At 35.7% G+C, this 22,070-nt stretch overlaps 1 protein-coding gene across 1 annotated transcript in view; it reads left to right on the top strand.

The window, feature by feature from the left end:
• Nucleotides 1–22,070, top strand: part of TEK (TEK receptor tyrosine kinase) — a 118,819-nt gene that overhangs the window by 40,568 nt on the left and 56,181 nt on the right. Inside the window, exons 3-8 of the mRNA XM_044660604.1 lie at nucleotides 6,441–6,551; nucleotides 9,296–9,448; nucleotides 15,127–15,258; nucleotides 15,577–15,717; nucleotides 17,775–17,903; nucleotides 21,271–21,419. Of these exons, the coding sequence (XP_044516539.1) occupies nucleotides 6,441–6,551; nucleotides 9,296–9,448; nucleotides 15,127–15,258; nucleotides 15,577–15,717; nucleotides 17,775–17,903; nucleotides 21,271–21,419 (815 nt within the window). The remainder of the gene's footprint in view (nucleotides 1–6,440; nucleotides 6,552–9,295; nucleotides 9,449–15,126; nucleotides 15,259–15,576; nucleotides 15,718–17,774; nucleotides 17,904–21,270; nucleotides 21,420–22,070) is intronic.

The following is a 22,070-nucleotide window of genomic DNA, read 5'->3' as shown; positions in this document are numbered from 1 at the left end:
AAATTAAGTAACTTGCCCAAGGTCACACAACCCAGATCATATGTCTCCAAGTCCATTTTTTCACATAGATTTCTTTGGAACCTCCTAGAGTTAACCAATTGGGAAATCTTAGGATTTAATTGAATATACATCAAATCAATTTTTAGGCCAAAGGGAATGAAATCTCTACAAATGAAGGTCAGGTTTATTTTATAAGATTATAAAATAGTCACCTCTAAGTGACATCAGGGTGAGTGGGAAAAAGGCACACCAGAAATTCCCAGGAATGCAGCTATTCAGCACCAGGCTGAGAAGGAAAAGAGGTTGAGCAAAGGGATGTTAGGTGTGCCAAAGCCATCACAGTTGAAAATTCAGCTCTATTTTTTTCCCCTCACATCTGTCACCTTGGTTTGGCTGTGTGAAAAAGCTATGCTAAAGTTTCCATGCTCTCAGTGAAGAAAATCTGGGAGTTATAGAACTACTGCATTGAAAAAAGAACAGAAATAACACAGATTCTTCCAATTCTTTGACTGGCTGTTAATTAATATTACAATTTAACCTCCTCTAGTATCTCAACAAAAGGTAAGAATTAGATCCCTTGTATGTTCCATCATAGAATCATAGAATTTTATAGTTCATAGAAACTTTAGAAATCATCTAGTCCATTTTAGAAATGAGGGGACCAAATTCCAGAGCAGTAAAATTATTTGTTCAAAGTCACATATCTAGCTATTATTAGGAAGCAGGTAGGTTGGATACACAATGGCTAGAGAGCTAGGCCTAGAATTAGGAAGTTCAAGCCCAAATCTAGCCTCAGACACTTACTAGCTGGTGATCTTGAGCAAATTACTTAACCTCTGTTTGTCTCAGTTTCAACAACCATAAAATGGGAATAATAACAATTCCTACCTTCCAGGATTATTATGAAGATCAAATGAGATAGTATTTGTAAAAAACTCACTTAGCACAGTGTTTAGCACATAGTAGGTGCTATGTAAAAATTCTAGTGATTATGATTATTGTTATTGTTATCAAAGTTGGAATTTAAATCTGGTTCTCCTGTTAGAATAGTATAAAAGTTCTTCTGGAACACAGTTGAACCAACAATTCATTAATTGAATAAGTTATTTATTAAGTACCTATATGCCAGATGCTATGGTAGGGACTGATATTTCCAGTGCCTAGAAAAACTGTCTTTGGCCCCAAACTAAGGGGAGGTCAGGTAAAAATGGCTCATGTGAGGACTTTAGGGCAGAAATTCAAAGCAAATTGGAATATGGACCCTGTTTTTCTAAAGAGATTATTTCAAATTTGTGGTAGATAGATATAGACAGACAGACAGATAGATAGATAGATAGATAGATGGATAGATAGATAGATAGATAGATAGATAGATAGATAGATAGATAGATAGATAGATGGATGGATGATAGGTAAATGGATAGAGAATTTATTCAACATTCACTATGTGTCAGGAACTATGCTAAATGCTGGGATACAAATAAAAGCAAACAAGACAATCCCTACCTTCAAGGAGCTTACATCTTTTTTTTTTTTACATTTAAAAATTTAATTAATTTACTTGTTTGTTAGATTGAAATATCCAATTAACTCCCTCCTTCTCTCTCCTCCCTCCATTAGAGAAAGCATCATTTGACGAAAAGGTATATGTATATATAAGATTATGTGTTTCTTATTTCTATTTATCAGTTATTTCTTGGGATATGGACACATACAAGTCATTCTTCAAACAATATTTCTATTTAATGAGGGAAAGTAATAAATAAAGGGGAGTTAGAACTGTATGAGAAAGACGGTTTCTAAAATGCTGGCCAGGGAGGGGAATCATCAATGAAGTGAGGAGAGTCACAGAGTGGAGTTTTCATAGATAGGCAATGAGGCAAGTGAGGAGAAAGAAGAGAATTCTGGAGAGATTCCAGGGTTGAGTGAGGTAAAGGATGGCTGGAGTTTTTTTTTTTTTCCTCAAATTGCCCTGATGTGAGCCTACACATCTTTCAACAAAAGATTTTTGGATGTTTGTATCCAAAGATAGAATTTCAAATAAGTACATAGAACATTAGTCATTTTAGTTAATATCTTTTGATAAGTGCTGATACCATCTGATCGAAATCCAGGAGCTTTCAATTTCTTACTGTTTTACAGTTAACAAATAACCATTAGCTAATTTTGTCCCACTGAATTATCATATCCATTTCATCAACAAGGAAACTGAGTCTTGCCGGTAGCCTGCATCTTAGGACCCAGACTCATTTATTCCCAGTTCTGTGCTTTGTCCACTACATCACAGCTGCCTCTTTTTTAGACTCAAAATGCCAGGGTAACCAACTCATTAACCATATTGGCAACACTCAAATGTTGCTTGAAATCTTCCAGAGTACTCAGCAAGGTAGAGTCAAAGGGACAAACTGATACCTTGTCAAACCATCTTCCTGAAATAAAGAGTAAGAATTAAATTTGTGGGGTTGGCTCCCTGGATTCTTGGTGTTCTTGGTACAAAGAACCTGTAAAGAGGCACCTTCAGGCAAAGGCCTAAGCAAGTCTTACAGTCAGGAGTCCCAAGTTCCATTATTAAATTTTTAATACACTTGGTCAGATTCTTACTAGTTTGGTACATTTGCCTTTCATTATAGTTTCTTAGTCTGTAAGTGTAAAAAAAAACAGCCCTAAATGACCTGAAAAAATGAATTATTGAAAATTTTTGTAAATATAAGGCTCTGAAGAGAATTCTAAATACTTTTAGGGAAGCTTGATTACATTTTCAATGATTTTAGTTATTTTGGGCATACAAAGTACATTAGTAAAATCAAAAACTTAAAAAAATTATATGATATAATATGACATAAATCAGAAAGACTCTGCCTTTTGTGACAAAACACTGGACAAGTCAAGTTAAATACTTGACATTTAGCAATTCTACACATAGTTCACCTGGACGGCAAATGAAGGCAAATCTTATTATTCCCACTGATGGAGAGAATAAGAGTTACAATTTATATTATTTAGTACTTTAAGGCATACATAGTTTCTTTCTTGTGACAAGTGTGGAAAATAATGAAAATATTGTTATTTCCATTTGCAAATGAGGAAACAGAGAGTCAAAGAAATTAATGAAGTGTCTTGGGTGATATAATTAGTAAGTGTTGGAGCCAGGACTCCAATCCAGGCTTCTGATTCTAAGACTAGCAAATCTTGACTACACTGGGAAATGGGACCATTAGACATTTCTTGTCTCCCTTTCCCCAAGATATGACATCAAATGTTAAGTAGAATTACTCATTAGTGTCCATTTTTTTTTAACCCTTACCTCCCATCCTAGAATCGATACTGTGTATTGGTTCCAAGGCAGAAGAGTAGAAAGGGTTAGGCAATGGGGGTAAAGTGGCTTGCTCAGGGTCACACAGTTAGGGAATGTCTAAGGCCAGATTTGAACCCAGGACCTGCAGTCTCTAGGCCTGGCTGTCAATCCACTGAGTCACCTAGCTGCCCCACTTAATGACCATTTCTAATGTGTCTGGAATTGCTCTTGACCCACTTGTGGATAACTGTGGATATAATGATATATTACACATCAAATGATAATTTTTTCCTAGTTCATTCAGTCAATCACTGACTACTTTCAGAATTATGCAAAATTAATTAATTCATTCACATATCACTTATTTTGTACAATGCACCAGTTCAATGATAATGTAAAGGAATGCATTAAGGTGGGCAATGATGTATATCCAGTTTAGAGCAAAACCTCTAAGAAGATACTTTCACATATCTATGTAGCAAAATATTATAGAAAACTCAGAGCATATTAACCAATGACATGACAAGAAGAGCAGCATATTTCTTTTCACTGCTGAATATTGCTTATGAATATCCATTCAAGATATTCAAATGCCAAACTGGCTTAAATTGACTTGGGCACTCAACTTCTCTTATCAAAATAGCCAGCCCAATGGCATAGTGGATAGAATGCTGAACGTGGAGTCTGGAAGACTTGGGCTCAAGTCCCACCTCATGTATGAACTAGCTGTTTGACTTTGGGAAATTCACTTAATTCTTTATCTATGAGGGTAGTGGTTGAATGGCTTCTAAGGTCCTTTTCAACTGTAACAACTTTAGAATTCAGGATTTAGATGTTAGATTCCCAAACACATCTAGATCCATATTCCATGTTCCAGAAAGTGATACTCCATGAAGCACAGGGACTTTGACACAATTAGAGAATTATATTTTGTACTTGTAGAAGGGAAGGAGAAGGGAAGAGGCATTCATTATGCTTTCTCTATGTGCTGGGAACTCTGCTAAGCATTTTACAAATCTTCACAACAATCCTATGAGGTAGGTGCTATTATCATCCTCCTTTACAGTTGAGGAAACTGAGGCAGATAGTGATTTGGTGGGTTGCCTGGTCATACAGATAGTGTCTGATACTAGATTTGAACTCAGATCTTCCTGACTTCAGGTTCAGTGCTCTATCTACTATACCACCTAGCTGTCTTTACTACTTGTGACATTTAACTGCTAGCATCCAATTATAACACTAAAAATACTTAAAACATCAAAATTAACAAATTACTTCTACTAATTGAATCATCTTCTAAAATTATTCAATTACATTTAAATTACAGTTCACCTATAAAAATATTATGAGATAAAAATGTGTATAACCATTATTTTCCTAAAATTCCTAAAGAATATTTGCATGATAACAGCAAAGTAATAGTGGAAAGTATACTAGTAAATCAGGAATTGAGACACCTAGGTTCAAGACTGCTGCTAATTCAGTACGTATGTTACTGTCTTATCTCTCTGAATTGTTTTCTCCTTTGGTGGTTGATTATCTCTAGGGTCCCCTTAAGCTCTAACATTCTATGATCTCATAATAAAAAGATCCATATATTGATTTATAGCAGAAATGTCAGTCTGGCACAAAAACTTAGTCACGGAATATTTAACCACTATGGAAGGTGGTTGGAAGTTCTTAGGAAAAACTGCTCAGGAAAAAAGGAGAGAAACCGAGAAGGGAAAAAAGCAGCATTTGAACTCTGATTTGGCTAACACCTTGATTTAATTGAACCCATCTGCCTGTGAACATAGGTCTCACATAACACAAAGTTAGCAATATTTAAAAGTTTCCAAGTTAGCAGAATCAGAAAACATCATACAGAGTAACAGCAATATTGTATGATGAACAACTATGAATGACCTAGCTATTCTCAGTAATATAGTGATCTAAGACAATCCCAAAGTCTCATAATAAAAAATACCATCAGTCTCCAGAGAAAGAACTCATAGTTTGAATAGAGACCAAAACACACTATATTTTAATTTCTTTCTTCATTTTTTTGGTTCAAGATCTCTTCCACAAAATGACTGATACAGAATTTTTTTTTTTTTACAATTTCACATATAAAATCTATATCAGATGGCTTACTACCTCAGAGATAGGGAAGGGGAATTAAGGGAGGAAGGAGGAAAATGAATTTGAAATTTTAAAAAAGAGTGTTAAAATTGTTTTTTACATGTAATTGGAGGAAAGTAAAATCTTATTTTTTAAAAGTTACCAAGTTAAAAATACATTGGAACCAAGCCCATTGGGGAATCCAGGTTCTTTTCTAAAACACAATGTGGAGAGGAAAAAGTCCCTCAGTAAACTAAACAACATTCTTACAAAAGAGCAGATAATTTAAACAAAGCACATAGAAAGTACCATGAAAATTAAATATCCAAGACAGGTTTCTCATGGAACCAGAACTGGGTCATAAATTAACCAAGAGAAACTGATATGGCTGGCTAAATGAAGTTCCTTCATCAACACTGGTGAAGGAATATAATCTGAATGCTTTTCAGTTCTTTAACCATCTCTAGAACAGTATTTAGATTTGCTAATTCTCATAACTACAAGTAACCCATGTGCTCAAAGTGATGCTGATATTGAATTTGCCCTGTTACATGGTCACAGTCTTTTACCTCTACCCCAGCCATTTTCCTGTGGTCACAAGTAGAACAATACAAATTAGCATTGCTGGATCACGGTATAGATCCTTCTCCATCAACGGAAAAAGCAGCTCAAAGAATATCTTAGATTTACAAAGGGCACCATAGTAAGTAAATGTCAACTGTTTTCTTAGCCTGTTCTCAGAAGTGTGAGAGGCAGGAAAGTGCTAAGTATAAAACCTTTCTATATGGGTTAAAAGGGGCTAAGCACCTTACTTACAGTCACACAAGTGGGTGGTCAAAGCTTATTTTTGTTTTTTAGCACTTTTAATACCCTGTTCTGCACAAAATGACCTGAGAGACCAGAATAAGGACTTTTAATCAGATGCTTCACTTTATACGAATGAGTCCAACAATTTAAATCTTGATTACTCACATAATATATCTGAGATTGAAAATTCAGATTAACATAGAATTAATGTTGATACCTTTTATTGTTGTTGTTGAAGCTTCCTTCCTTCCGGACACCCTAACTATGACTGTGAACAAGGGAGACTATGTGAATATTTCTTTCAAAAAGGTATTAATAAAGGAAGAAGATGCAGTAATTTACAAAAATGGTAAGTAGGGCTTTCAAACCTATTTTATGGATTACTGTGGGCAAAAAAACAAACAAACAAAAAGCAAAAATATCACCATGGCTAACCTTCTGATGATGAATTTCTCTTTACTTACCCAGATTGGATATTAGACTGCAGATACAATTCATTTTGCCTCTTTCATATGTGACATTTTTTTCAAGTTTGGTAAGAAAGTCTAGTCAGAGTTTGTGCTCCACTGGCATACTGAGAAATTGCCTTCATGTCATAGTAGAATTTATATGCAGTCTTTAAATGATACCAAATAATATTTCTCCCTGCTTCAAAAGTCCATCTTTTTTAACATTAAAATTGTTTTGATCATGCTATTTGGAGCATCTAAAATGCAATCTAAAATGAACCAAGATGCTAGGGACCCAAAATATGGTGGAAAGATGCATGGTAGGTTGCAATATATTTCTAAGGAGAGTGTACAAAAATGGAGAGCTATAAGAAATATCATCAAAGGGAAACGTGACTTGAAAAGAAATTGGGCCAGATATGCATTAAAAACGTGAGACAACAAGATGGCTAATTCCAATGCAATGCTTATATCTCCAACTTATTAAAAGAAGCAGAGAAAATACTCTAGCAGTAAAGGTAGACCCTCTATGAAAAATTCACTGAAAGAAAAAGAGAACATTAAGTGGAAAATGGTCAATAGTTTTAATTATTATAGTAAGGCTTAAATGGGATCTATTGGATTTGTCTGCAAGAAAATCACTAGTGACTTTAAAGACAGGTATTTGCTGAATGGTATGGAAGTCAGATTAAAGATGGAAGGTAAAGATGGAGAAAATAATGAAGAGTATTAACTAGCTTATCTAGAAATTTGGCAGTGAAGAATAGAGATAGAATGGTAACTCAAGGACATAGCAGTTATAGAAAAGATCCCATTTGTATGTTAGATTTCTTTTAAAGAATGGGAATTCTTGAGCATGATTATCTGCAAAGGGGAAGGGAATAATTGAGAGGGAGAGGGAGAGATTGAAGATGAACCAATTAGTAAGGTTCCTGCTACACATGACACACTATACTAGGAACTGGGAATACAAAGATAAACATGGTACAGTACTTTCCCTCAAGGTCCTTACATTCTATCAAGAAAGACAATATAGAAAAAGAAAAGAGAAAATGAAGATGAAGATGAAGTAAGGTAGAAGAGAAAGAGACAAAGGAGATGATTGACAAAGCAATGTTTTAGAGAGATAGGATCAAGGGTACTAGTGGAAGGCAAGGATGAAAACTGCCTCATCCTCTGAGATTATAGGGAAGGAGAGACATTTAAAGAGGCAGAGTGTTTAAGGTGTTTGTATAAGTCTCTTGTTATGTGACAAAATGATGCTTTAGTTTTGTACTAATGTTTATTTAGAATAATCATCCCTCTATATCCCCTTGTGATAGAGCAGATAGGCAAGAAGAGACTGAATAAAAATATTAAATTGACTCAATTAAACTGACTAAAATATTAAAAATTCATTCAATGATTTGCTCACTCATAAAGCATTTATTTATTCAGCACCTATAAAATGCAGAACACTATGCTGGAAGAAGTACAAAGTTTACATATGAGATAGTCCTTTCTTAGAAAATCATGCTTGGATATTCCCATGGATATCTGCCCTCATGGAACTTAAATCTAGTAGAGAAATAAGTCACTGAATCAGCTGGCCATAGCATACAAGTGTTAAACTTAAAAACAAAATGGTATGTAATGTTCATAAGGAAAAGTCCTTAAAAACAGAGGTATAATGAAAAATTTCAGGTCACAAGTGTTGGCAGTTCAGGGTGCAAGAGTATACAACTAGTGAAACATTTGTATAGATTATATGGCCAAAGCTTGGCTATTAAAGGAAGTAAAGCTAAAGGAGGGAAGATAGATATGTCAATGGACCAGAGCATACATTAAGGAGAAAGGTAGGCTTAGTGTGAATGGAAGAAAAAGGAAAAGTTGTTGTTGAAGAGTGGAATTTCAAAATTTTGGATCTTGGAAATGGGGAAGACCAGGGTATGATATGTTATGTATCTGAAGTGAAATGGAAGAGGAGGTAACTAGAGTGGGATGGGTTGAAGAATTAAATGTGCTCAGGTTGCTTAAAGACATTGCCAAAGTGAATGGTGTAGAGCCACGTTGGTGAAACTATTCCGAAGGGGGCTACTTCCCTCTCCCTCCCACTATGCCTGAGGACATTTTTCACTTCACCTCCTCCTCTGCCCAGCAGACCAACAGGAAGGCTTCTTCCCTCCCCTGTCTGGGGTTCATATGCAGTATGAGGGTTCATTTTGGGCACTTGGTCTCCAAAAGGTTCAGCATCGCTGATGTAGACTATGAAAATGAATTTCAGAGAAAAAAATTAACAGAATTGTACTTAAATCATTGAGTTAGTTGTGAGCATGAATCACAGTAGGTGACAACATTAAAGATAGAGACTAATATAAATGAAATGCACCACCGTCTTTTTCAGTTTCCTCATCTTATTTGTTGTTATTAAGATCAGAATGAAAAAAAATAAATGGATTGTAGGGACCATTTCTCTACTGTAGATAGAAGAATAAACTCAATATTCTCATTCTTTCCCATATCTACAACATGATGCCATATGTTCTCATTAATGGATATATGACTTTTTTTTAATTAAGAGCAGACCATTTTAGAGCCTCAAAATGGTAAGTGTTATTGCCTATTTTATGTTTAATCAAATTGTTCTGTGGACTTTTCTTCCCAGGATCTTTCATTCACTCAGTACCTAAGCATGAAGTCCCCGATATGCTAGAAGTAAACGTGATGAATACTCAGCCTCAGGATGCTGGTGTCTACTCAGCCAGGTACATAGGAGGAAATCTCTTCACCTCAGCCTTCACCCGTTTGATAGTTCGAAGTAAGTTTCTAATTGGCAAATGACTCATGCAGTTTTTGGCAATGTGGATCCAAGATGGGGGTCAGCAGTTGTTTTTCTGACTATGTCTAAAGTTTAGTTAAATATAGTAGATTGGTGTTGTAAAGCTCCATACAGCTCCTCAAATTAATCAAATTTTCTCTTTCCTAAACTGTGATTTTGGGTCATAAAGAAAATAAGCATCAGAATCAATGAAACCCCTTTCTGTTCCTGATGCTGTGAAAGAAAAATGAGTATCACAGATATGTTTCATATATAGCTAAAGCTAACCGGGAAGACCTGGCTTCCAGTGCTATCTCTAATATATACTGGATTATGATGCTGGATAAGTAACTTAACCACTTTATGCCTTTGACATCTCACTAAGACTATAAATTGCCAAGAAGGTGATGACCCGCATTACGCATTAGGAAAGGGAGTTCTCTTATGTCAGAATTTCCCTATATTGATGAAATAATGGGTCCAGCTCCTATCTACAATGTAGCAGTTTTATCCTAAAGTTGCTTCACAAATAACAGATGTACATAGTGAGTACACTATGACGTTATGTGAGAAAGTACAACTTTCTCTCCCCCATCAGTGCCTTCTAAATAATGAAGCTAAACTTAGAAGTCAATGTACTTTGCCTCTAACATATCTACTATTCCATTGGTAATTCCTCTGATTTCGAAATGTGTATCTTTACAATACATGAGAATAGTTTGACTTTATACTGCCCTATGTGAACATGTGGTTTCTTAAAAGATAAAAACCAAAAGGATTTTAATATGATTGGGAGAGATATAATTCCTACTTGGCTGGAGGAGAAAAAATTGCTACTTATCACCAGTTTATCCTATGTTCTATAATCATTCTTTCACTTTTCCCTATGATGTCACCCTAACAACTCTTCACTATTCCATTAGCCCCCTAAATGACTTATGATTTGATATTAAGTGATCAGAACCAAAAGAACATTGTACACAGTAATGAAAATATTGTAATGATGATCAACTATGAAAGACTTAGCTACTCTAATCAAGACAATGGTCCAAGACCATTCCAAAGGACCAATGATAAAAAATGCTATCCATCTCCAAAGACAGGAATCAATCAATGAATTCTGAGTGCATATTGAAGCATGCCTTTTAATCTAGAATTTTCTTGGGATGTACATACATATGTTTTCTTTTGCAGCATGATTAATATGGAAATACATTTTTCTTGGCTTCACATATATAATCTTGTCTTCTCAAGGGGTGGGAGAAGGAAGAGAAGGAGAGAATTTGGAACTCCAAAATTTTTTAAAATTAATGTTCTTACATGTAATTGGGAAATATTTAACAAAATAAATTTCAAAATGTATATTTTTTAAAAAGCTTAATCCCAACAGTCCCATTTTTATAAGTTAAGACTATAGTTCAGGTCAGGTTGATAGGTGATAGAGGAGTAAGTAAAAAAGCAGAGCTTCAACTCCAGCTTTACTTTATATCAATTGAACAATACAAAAACATGTATTTAATAACTGCTACATGTAGAGTACTACTGTACTAGGTGGGGTTGGGGATACAATGTATAGATAAGGAATAATAACTTCCTCATGGAATTCACAGTCTAATACGGAGGCTGTGACAAATAAAAAATAATAGCTAACATTTCTGTTGCACTTTAAAAGTTTTGCAAATATTTCATTTGAAGTTTAAAAAATCCCTATGAAGTAGGTACTGTTATTATTTCCATTTCATAGATGAAGGAACTGAGGGTCAAAAAGGATAAATAACTTGGCTGGGGCGCACATAACTCTAGTGTAAAATAATATATGTTAAGTATATAACTGGTAGAAATGAAATACTTTGAAGTAGCTAGGTGACACAGTGAATAGAGTGTTTGACCTAGAATCAGGAAGCCCTGAGTTCATATCTAACTTCCTAGTTGTGGGACCCCATGCAAGTTACATAATCTCTTTTCACTTGTTTTCTCAACTGTAAAATGGGGATAATAATAATATCTATTTTGGAGGCTTGTTGTGAGCATCAAATGAAATATTTGAAATCATTTATTTAGCACGCTGCCTGGCACATAAAAGATTGCTCTTTATGTGGGGGGGTGGGGGAGTAGTGAAGATTTCCCAGAGAAGGATGAATGGGGATTAGGATTTAAAGGATAGAAGAGAGGAAAAAGGTATTCAAGATATAGGGAACTGTGAGAAGAAGCAGAGAAGAAAATATGGAGGATATGAGAGATAGTAAGTAATCCAGTGTGATTAGAACATAAAACAGATGTAAAGGCATAGTATAAGATGAAGCTGGGTGAGGAGAACTACAGAGGATAGAGGGCTTCACATTCTAGGCAAAAGAATGTGAACGTTACTTAGTAAGCACTAGGGAGTCATTGATGGACTTTGAATTTAGGAGTGACATAGTCAGATTTATTCATGAAGGAGGCAAGTCTGGCAGTGGTATGAAGGATACCTTGGAGGCTCAGAGAGAGGAAACTTGAAGGCCTGTTAGGAAGCTATTGCAATAGTCTGGAAGGGTAATCCGGAGACCTGAGGTAGTGGAATAGTGGTAGTGGAAAAAAAGAGGAGGAAATAGATATAAAATCTGTTTGAGAAGTGGGATCAATAGGACCTGATAGCTAAGTGCACACAGAGATATTCAAAAGCATAATGGGCTTCCTTAGGAAGTCACTGAGAGAGAAGAGTCAAAGAAAACTCTAAGGCTACAAAGAGAGGAGACAAGGAAGATGGAACCTCCACAGAAATTGTTAAGCAAGAAATAAAAGAAGATTTAAGGGAAAGATAGTAAGGTTGCTTTTGGACATATTGAATTTAGAATGCTATGGATATCTTAGGTGGAAATGTCCTGTTGATGACTATGGACATGGGTATGGATCTCAGGAAAGAGGTCAGAACAAAACATTTAAAGTATAAGATTTAGAGTCAGGGGACTTGAGTATGAAGCACATTACAGCAATCGATTCATTTGATCATTACTGCAACCCTGGGAGGTAGGTGTTATTACTATTCTCGTTCTACAGACAAGGAAACTGAGGCAGGGGTTAAGTGACTTGCCCAAAGTCACATAGCTAGATAGTATCTGAGGCTGGATTTGAACTCAGGTTTTCCTGACTTCAGGATGGGTATTCTATCTGCAGTGCTACCTTGCTGTTTCAAATGTATAATGGAGTTTCTCAGGAGATAACACCTACACTCCCCTCTGCCCTGCTTATGACTGGAGCTCATCCAGCAATGGTTGGATAACTACTTGTCATATATGTTGCAAAAGGGATTCTACTTCTGATATAGGTTGACCTTGATGCCCTCTGAGGTCCCATCCAACAATAAGATTCTGTGATTCTGCCCCTTTGTAGCCCTTTATCCGATAAATTCCTCTTATAAAATAGCCCTTTGTGGTTGGGGCGAAAACAAAGTGTCACAAATCCAGAAGCTTTTGTTTGACGGAGTAAATCAACTGCAGTGAAGCTTCTGAACAGTTACTAATAAATTGGGCAGAATTGGTCCCTTTCTCTATATTCAGATAAAGTATTTGTTCTCAGACATTTGGGGTCTGGCTAAGTGGTAAACTATAAGACATGGTGCTATACTGACAGTCTTCCTGATTATTTTAGAGTGAACTGTGATAATAATGAATTCTGTCTAAATTTAATAACATTCTTGGCCAGGGATTTTGTCAACTTTGGGCAAAAGGCCAGTCCTACTACTCTAAGAATGAATAGCCATGGACAAAAATATTGACTCTTTAACTGGTCATGCAAGCCTCATTTTAGCAGAAACCTTCAGAGTCTTTTAGACTTACTAGACTGTACTCAGTAGTAGAGTACATGAGAATAAAACTTTTTTTTTCTCAACCTATAAATCATGAAATATCTAGAGAAAAATAAGAGATCTAGAACCTTTAAATAGGTTTACTGCTGAGAAGCAATATTGTAAAATGGATAGTGTTGGACTAGGATTTAAGAAGGATTTAAGGAGACCTAGGTTCTAAACTCGCCTCAGAAATTTACTAGCTATGTGATCCTGGACAAATTTGCTTGATTTTGTTTGTTTTTCCCTCAGCTTACATATCGATTCAATTTTTAATAATTGTTTTCTGACACTTTATGATCTGGATTCTCTCCTTTCCCACCACTCCTCTCCAAGATAGCAGATAATATGACATTGTTGTACATGTGTATCTTCATCATATTATGAAAGAAGATATGTATCATTTACTCTAAAGAAAAATTCATGAAGGAAATAAAGAGAAGAATGGTATGCTTCAATCTAAATTCAGACTCCATCAGTTCCTTCTGTGGAAGCCTTTTCATCAAGAGTTGTTGGAGTTGTTCTCAGTCAATTCTTGCACTGCTGATAACAGTTGAGTGATTCATAGTTGATCATCACACTTTATTGCTATTACTGCTTACAATGTTCTCCTGGTTCTGCTCACTTCACTTTTGAGTCACTTCAGATAAGTCTTTACAGGTTTTTTTGGTGTGTGATCAAATTGTCCATCATTTCTTACAGTGATAAATCACTTCTTTTATAAGCTGCCTCTTTTTTCTTTTAATCTGGAAAATAGGGATAATAATAGTACCTAACTCAGAGTCATAAGGTTCATATGAGAAAGGCTAGGCATAAGGACTAAATTTCTAATTTCATTGGTATAGGGAACTACCAGGTAAGAGAATTCCCTCTACCAATATGTCTACCCCTTCTCTAAAAATAATAATTTAATTTTAAATTATACTTAATTTTATTGAATTAAATTTAATTCTAAATTATAATCTAATTTTTAGAAAATTAGAAAGTTGACTTTAGCATTTGGGATGCTAAGTGATTTGCCCAGCAATACATATCTAATATGTGTTAAAGGTAAGACTTGAATCTAGGTCTTCCCAGTATCAAGACCAAGTCTTTATTCACTCTGCCATATTGTTTCTATACGAGATCTCATATGAGACAAAATGCATGATATGTTTTATAAACCCCAAAATATTATATACTTGTGAAGTGTTTATTATTATATTAGTTAATGAAAAACAATATCCACTTATTCTATATGTGCTTCAATTTTATTTTCTATGAAAATGATATAATAATACTTGTACTACTTATTCCATAGTGTTATTGGGAGGGAAATGTCTCATAAATGACAAAGTGATATGAATGATTATTCATTATGGATGGATTTTTTCCCTTCTGAGAAATGAGATGAATGTCACTGTAGCTACTTCAACTGAAAGTAGGGACTGAAAGAATGAATTAGTGTCTGTAAATTCCCCTCAAGGAGTTGGAATGGAAAGTGTTCTAAAGTCACCCTCCCTTCTTGGAATACAAAATTCTGAATTAGAGCACAGGATATCAGAGACATTTCTTGGTGTGGTAGAAAGGACCCTGGCCTTGTAGTCAGAAGACTTGGTTCAAGCCCTGGTTCCAGTGCTGTTTGGATGTGTAGCTCTGGAAAAAAACACTTCTTTCTGAAGCTCAGTTCTGCATCTATAAATTAATATTAATGATATTTTAAAAATTAAAAAATCAATATTTTATATGAGGTGGCCCATCTCAAAGCTTTGTTTGAGCAAAGTATTTTGTAAAGTACACCATAAGAGCAAACACAGCCGTCTGCCTGATAATCCACCAGAGTCTTAGTAACCATTAGCCTGTTTTGGAATCCAAGGGTGTGAAGCTGAAAAGTGGGGACCTGAATGTCGAAGTTCCTGTATCGCTTGTGCAAACAAGGGCATCTGTCATGAAGATACTGGAGAATGTGTTTGCCCTCCTGGATTTATGGGGAAGACATGTGAAAAGGGTAAGTTAAAAAACCCATTATTTTCCTGACACATAAGATATGCATATTTACAGTGCATAAAATTCATTGCCTCTAAGAAAAGACAGAAAATTACCATTTGTAGAAGCTAGCCATGTAAGTAATTTGGGGGGGTTCTGTTGATATGAACATTTCTGTGCTCTGATTTTCGTGCTATAAAATTGGACTTGTTTACTTCTTTTTCAGTCTCTGTTTAAGAGCTGATATGAGCTATTTCTGTCACCACATTTAATAGTGCCTGTAATAGTGCCTTTTGAGAGCTTGCCTCTGAGTCTGAAGGAGTTCTTTCTTTTTCCAAAGCGTGTGAAGAGCATATGTTTGGCAGAACCTGCAAAGAGAGATGTAGTGGACCAGATGGATGCAAATCATTCATGTTCTGCCTCCCGGACCCTTATGGCTGTTCCTGTGCCACTGGCTGGAAGGGTCTACAGTGCAATGAAGGTATGACCCAAATAATATCCCTACATAAAGGAGTCCAGAGGGAATCAGAGGGTTACTTTAATAGATTTCAAGGTCAAAAGCATGGTAGCACTTAATTTATTCATTCTTTGCTTGAGCATGGGTTTGAATTAGTTTTTTCTCCTAGCTATGTAATAGATTTAATGGGGATTTGAAGATGGGATGAGAAATCAGTTTCTGAGGAATTTGAAGTGTAATTCTCTGACTTTGATTATTTCTCTATCCATTGTATTTAATTCTGATGCCCTGCACAAGTACTCTAATATCATCTCCAGGCAAGAACCCTCTAAGCAACTTTTTAAACAAATTAAGTTGAAGGGGGTGAGATGGGAGTAGGTAAAGACATCTACAACTTTGGGACATGGGATTCCATGGAGAAAAGAGATCCTGGGATATCCTGGGTAGATGGAAGGAGAAACTGTTTTTGTGGAGGCCACTATGGGAGGGAATTTGGCAGGGCTGGATGGTAGGACAGATACTCACACCAGGCTATGGACACCATGGAGAAGGAACACGCTAACAAATAGGTTCCTATTTTAACTAATTTTTATAACAATCTGTTAAGCTCAGTTGTTTCTACCTGATGAAAGAGAACAAATGTTGGTATCATTCTCCACATTTTGGCACCCCTAGGCAAAGCCCCAGTTGCCCTTTGCAAGTTTCAGATCTGCCACCTCTTAATCCTCTCTTTTTCAAAAATGTTGTCTCCTGATTAATGTGGCACAGTTGTCCTTCAGAGCTTCTCAGCAACTTTCAAACAGTAGTGTAATATGAAGACACCTCACAAGGCACACAAACTAGGTCAAATAAAAGTCTCTGAGTACTTGGAAAAACACCTTCTACCTGAAAAAATGATCCTAAGGTGAATGTCATATCATTAAGTCCTTATTTTTCACCTGGAGAACTACAGTATTCCTAGTAGCTTTCAATGTAACTAGGGTTAGGAGAAGGGTATCTGGCTCCAGTATGTGGGAAATAAACATTTCACCCCCCTACTGCTTGCTAGCAACTTTCCACTAATTGTTCATAACTCAAACAATTCAGTATATACAACCACTGCAATTGTTTGTGACACTGGAGGAAAAAATCTTGGGAAAGTCAAGAATGTCTTTGGGAACAACAAAAAGGCTTTAAGTTCAAAGTAATATTCACCAAAAGCAAAATCATTATTAGTTCACCCATATCTAATTATCTAATTTAGAAATCATAGCTATAAAAGAAGGCTCACTTTTGAAAAATTTTTGGTGAAAGTGCTTTTAGAAATGTCTTTATTCTTTTTAAACCGTAGTTAGTCAATCATTAGTATTCATTGAGCACTGAATAGACTATGAATTTTCCTTAACTCCTACTATATAATATGTGTAGTCTCTAAACTCATATGATTTATCCAGCTATGAACTACAAACTGTACTGTTGTTTTTTTTCAAAAGATCTGTGATTTTCTCTGTGAAGGTATTCCTTAAGCTGGTACTGCTGACAACCCATTTTTATGCCAATAGATTTACTGAATTGCTATAGCCACTATCTCCCCCAAACCAAATCACCAAATGGACAATTTTTTGCTGCTACTCAGATTTATGCTTAGCTCTAGTTGATCTCATGTGTCAGCTATAAATTTCATTGCCAGACCTGTTAGCCAAAGCCTTTTTAACTTGGGGGACTCCATAGATCTTGTGACCCATTGGCTTAGACTTATTGAATTCTGAATCATGTTCATATGATGGGGCATAAGAGTAAGACTTTAGTAGAGTAAATTATACATCCCACCACATAAGTGCGATTATACTTATTTAGAATCAAACTAAGTCAAAGACTTTCTAGAAAACTCTTCCAATTCATATTTAAATTGTAAGCCTCCTTGCCACTACTCACTAAAAAAAAGGTTTTTGTTTTGTATTTTAAGTGGAAGTGAAAGCAATCATATCCTTTAAGCCAAGTGCAGAACATTTTGGACATTTTACGAACACACACCAGAGAATCTTGGTTTTCTCCATTTGTTTCATTAGTAACAGTTTCTTCTTCAATGACTATGTTTACAGCTTGTCAACCTGACTTTTATGGCCCAGACTGTAAAATAAGGTGTAAGTGCACCAATGGGGGAACGTGTGATCGATTCAAAGGATGCCTGTGTCCTCCTAACAGGCACGGTCTACAATGTGAAAAAGAAGGTAAAGCAAGGTAACACTGTAATCAAGAGCCTTTTTCCAGGGTGACAAAATCATTAAATTTTGCTGATATAACTTTGCTGTCCAAGGGGCAAAAGAAATCTGAAGCTCCTTCTGCTGCTTCTTCATCATTGCAGGTAGGGAAGGTGCCTCATAGCACTCCAATTAGACAGTCAGACCTTATATAATCATCTATCCTATTCCCTTCAGAGCTCCCAGATAGGAAATTTAGTGTTTAGGGAAGCAAATCAATTGAGCATCCAGTCAAAGACCCCAGAGAATTCTAATAAGTCTGATTTTCCCCAAAGTTCCACCCTCCTAATATCACCCATTGTTACAAATGAGAGAATAAGATATAATAGCGAGAAGGAATGAAATGACCCTTTATTGACCCAAGTTATTTATTTGCTCTCAATTCTTTGAGTGACTTTGTCATTTGTTTTTCCCCTAGTAGGACCCGCTTAAATCTAAGTTTTCCTTAAATCTACAGATAAATTGTTTTTACAAATTTCTGTCTTTATGGAACAAATGGTGACTAATGTTAATAAATTATGATTATCTTTAGCTTAGAAAAGTTTGTAGGACTCCTCTCCACTACTCACTAAAATGCTTATGTAATTCATGTAAAATCATATCAGTCCATCAATAAACATTTATTAAATTCCTACTATATGCCAGCCACTGGGCATACAAAACAAGACAAAAGATGGTTATTTCCCTCAAGAAGCTCTCAATTCTGTTCTAAAAAAATATTAGTAAAGGACTTGTAGTGTCAAACATTGAACTAAGTGCTAGGCATACCAAAAAAAAAAAAATTAAAACTTTTGAACTACTAGGAGTTCATTCTACTAGGCGGTAGAGAAGAATGGAATACAAGATATGCAATAGTAAATACAAAGTAAATAAAAAAGGAATTTTGCAGGGATAGGGGCAGGAAAGCATAAAAGTGTGTGCCTGTGGTGGGGATGGGGGGGGACACAGGATTAGCTAAAATGTCATGTAGAAGGTGCCATCTGAGTTGAGTCTCAAAGAGAGCCAGTGATTCTAGAAGGGAGAGGTAAGGAGGTTAGAGCACCCTAGACATGGAACAGCCCATATGGAGATTAACAAGTAAGTCAGTTTGGATGAGATGGAGAGCACTTGAGAAGGAATAATATGAAGTCTAGAAAGGTAGATTGGAGCAATATTACAAAAGGCTTTTAAATTCAAACAAAGGAGTTTTCATATTGACTGAGGGGCAATAGGGAGCCCTTGGAGTTTTGTTTTGTCTTTTAATAGGGAAGTGACAGTCAGACCTATTATTTAGGACTATCACTTTGGCAACTTTGTAGAGGATAGATGGGAGAGATGAGGCAGTGAGACCAAATAAGCAACTATGGCAATAGTTCAGATAAAGGATGGTGGAGTCTGAGCTAGGGCAGTGACTGTGTGAGTGGATAGAAGGAGACAGATGTGAAAGATATTAAGTCTTGGCAATTGGTGAGATATGCAAGGCAAAGGATAGTGAAGATTCAATGTTGACTTTGAGGTTGTGAATCTGAATGATGAAAGACTAATGATGATCCAAATAGAAATAGAGAAGATAGTCATTTCCATCCTGCCCACCACCCTTTAGCAACACCATATCCTAAGTCTGAAACAAAATCACAGAATTAGGATAATTTCACCTTTGGGGTATAAATATACTCTTTAATTCTACTTAGTGTTGGAACATTTCCAAGGATGCCAAATTCTGCACTGTTGACACTTGGTTTCCTAAAGCTCTATAATACAAGAGAGGGGCAACATGATGTAATGGATAGATAGCCATGACTTATATTCAAATTCTCCCTCTGACATAATACTATCTGTGTGATTCTAGACAAGTTACTTAGCTTCTCAATGCCTTAGGTCTCTAAACCTACAAATCACAGATAAAATATTATCCTGCTTTTGTGCAAGGACTTTTAATGCTAAGAGTTCTCTTCACAGATGAAGTCACAGGTCCTAACCAAAAAATAACAATAACATTTGAATTCAAAAAGGCTTTGTAGATTCTTAAAAATATGCCAAGGAAAGATACACTGAAGACTTTAAACTTGAATCTGAAGAGTACAATAAACCAACGGATAAAAGACATACCTACAAATACCCCATCTGAGTAGAAAGATATCAAAGAGAAGGTTGTGGTTGAATATGTTCAGATATTTTCCTTCTGAAATCAAAGCTGAATTTGAAGAATGAATGAAAAATATTTATTGAGTAACTACTATGTGCTAAACAATGGGTGCTAAGCATGGAGATAGACCATCCCTTTCCTCAAGAGACTTAGATTCCAATGGAAGAGATAACTCTTAAATGAGAGTGGTAACTAGGGAAGGAAGTTTTCTCTGGGAAGTGACAAAGATGGTAAATGGAACAATGGGGGCAGTCCATTAAAACTACCTTTGCAAAGACAATGGAAATGGTGATTTAATTACAATTCTCAGCAAGAAATAGAAAGCAAATGGGTAGAAAATGTCTAGGGTGAAGATGAATATTCATGGGTCTAGAGAGTACAGAGCCTAGTGACAACTTTTCCAATGCATATTCTCTCTTGGTCTGGCTTGGTAGGTGAAGCATAATAAAATCTCATTATACTGAGATCTCCTTGAGAGCAGGAATGTCTTTTGACTGATTTTGGTATCCTTAGCACTTAGCACAATGCCTAGCACATAATAAGTAGCTGCTAATAAATATCTATTGACTGACTGACCTATGCAACACCGATCTTTGCATGTTAACATCTTGATAACTATATAGTGGGCCATAACAGTCTTGAGAGGTACCTTAACAAAACTCTATGTAATATTAACAAAATAGAGGGCCTATCACCATAAGGCAACTACAGAGGAAAAAAAAAAGAAGAAAAGGATTGATGTTACGTGTTAGGTCATGTAAAAAACAGGTCCAAAACTTACAGAGATATTTTAGGAATAAGCAGACACCACTTCATCAGTCAAGGCTGATGATATTTATACATCATCGGGTTTAACAAATGTAACCTTACCGCCTGATGATGCCTATGAAATGGTTAAGATTCAAGAGAATTCTCAAAAGACGCTTAGTGGTTGTTATCTGCATGAACTTACACAAAAAATATGTTAACAGAGAACATTGTGTTATGATTGAGTCATGTGGATTTTTGTCTGGAAGGGAGACAGTGTTTCATCACCATACTATAGAAGAATTGTCTTTAAGAAGCCACGCTTACTGATCAAAGTAGATTATGCAAAATTGAAATAGTCTCTGCCCTTGAGTAATTTATATTCTACTTGCTTCATTTATGCCAGCTATTATGCCAGATATTATCCTAAAACCAAGCTCCACAACAGCTTCCCTTTGCCTTCAGGTCCTTCAAGAGTGACTCCTCAAATAGATTTACCAGACCACATGGAAGTAAACAGTGGCAAATTTAATCCTATATGCAAAGCCTCTGGTCATCCACTGCCTGATGCTGAAGAAATGACCCTGGTGAAACCAGATGGAACTGTTTTGCAAGTAAGATATAACTATCATTATTATTGTTGTCATCTAACATTATTGAAGGTTTTTTTTTGTGCTAGCCATCCTAGGGAACATTATGTTAAAATAGATTTTTTATATCTTGTTTTTTTCAATGCCTAGCTTTCCCCAATATTTCACTCCCCTACCTCTCTCAGAAGACCGTCTATTATAACAACAAAAAATGTTTTAAAGAAAAAGGGGGAAAAGAGGGAAACAAAATCAGGCAACACTACCTGACATTATTCACAATATTCTTCGCTTTCCCTCTTCCCCAAATGCAAAAACGTTCAGGGAGGTGTTTTCTTATTACTATTCTTTGGATCTAAGCTTGTTCTTTATAATTTTACAACATTCGCATTTATCTGTTTTGAAGTTGTTCTTTCCATTAATATTGTTGTAGCCATTGTGTAGGTTGCATTACTGACTCTCCATTACTTTGTATCAGTTTATGTCTTTTCATATTTCTCTGTCTGAATCATATTTCTCATTTTCTACAGCCCAATAATATACAATAATATTCAAGCCCCACAGTTTATTTAGCATCTAGCAGTTGATGGGCATCTACTTTGTTTCCAGTTCTTTTGTAGAATGTCATTAACATGTGAGGTACAACAACTAGCCACATTAGTGAAACAATATTCTTAA

This window comes from Gracilinanus agilis, chromosome 1 (assembly GCF_016433145.1).
Source record: "Gracilinanus agilis isolate LMUSP501 chromosome 1, AgileGrace, whole genome shotgun sequence".
Lineage (NCBI taxonomy): Eukaryota > Metazoa > Chordata > Mammalia > Didelphimorphia > Didelphidae > Gracilinanus > Gracilinanus agilis.
Note: the sequence above shows the minus strand (reverse complement) of the source record. Positions and strands in the feature narration are given on the sequence as shown.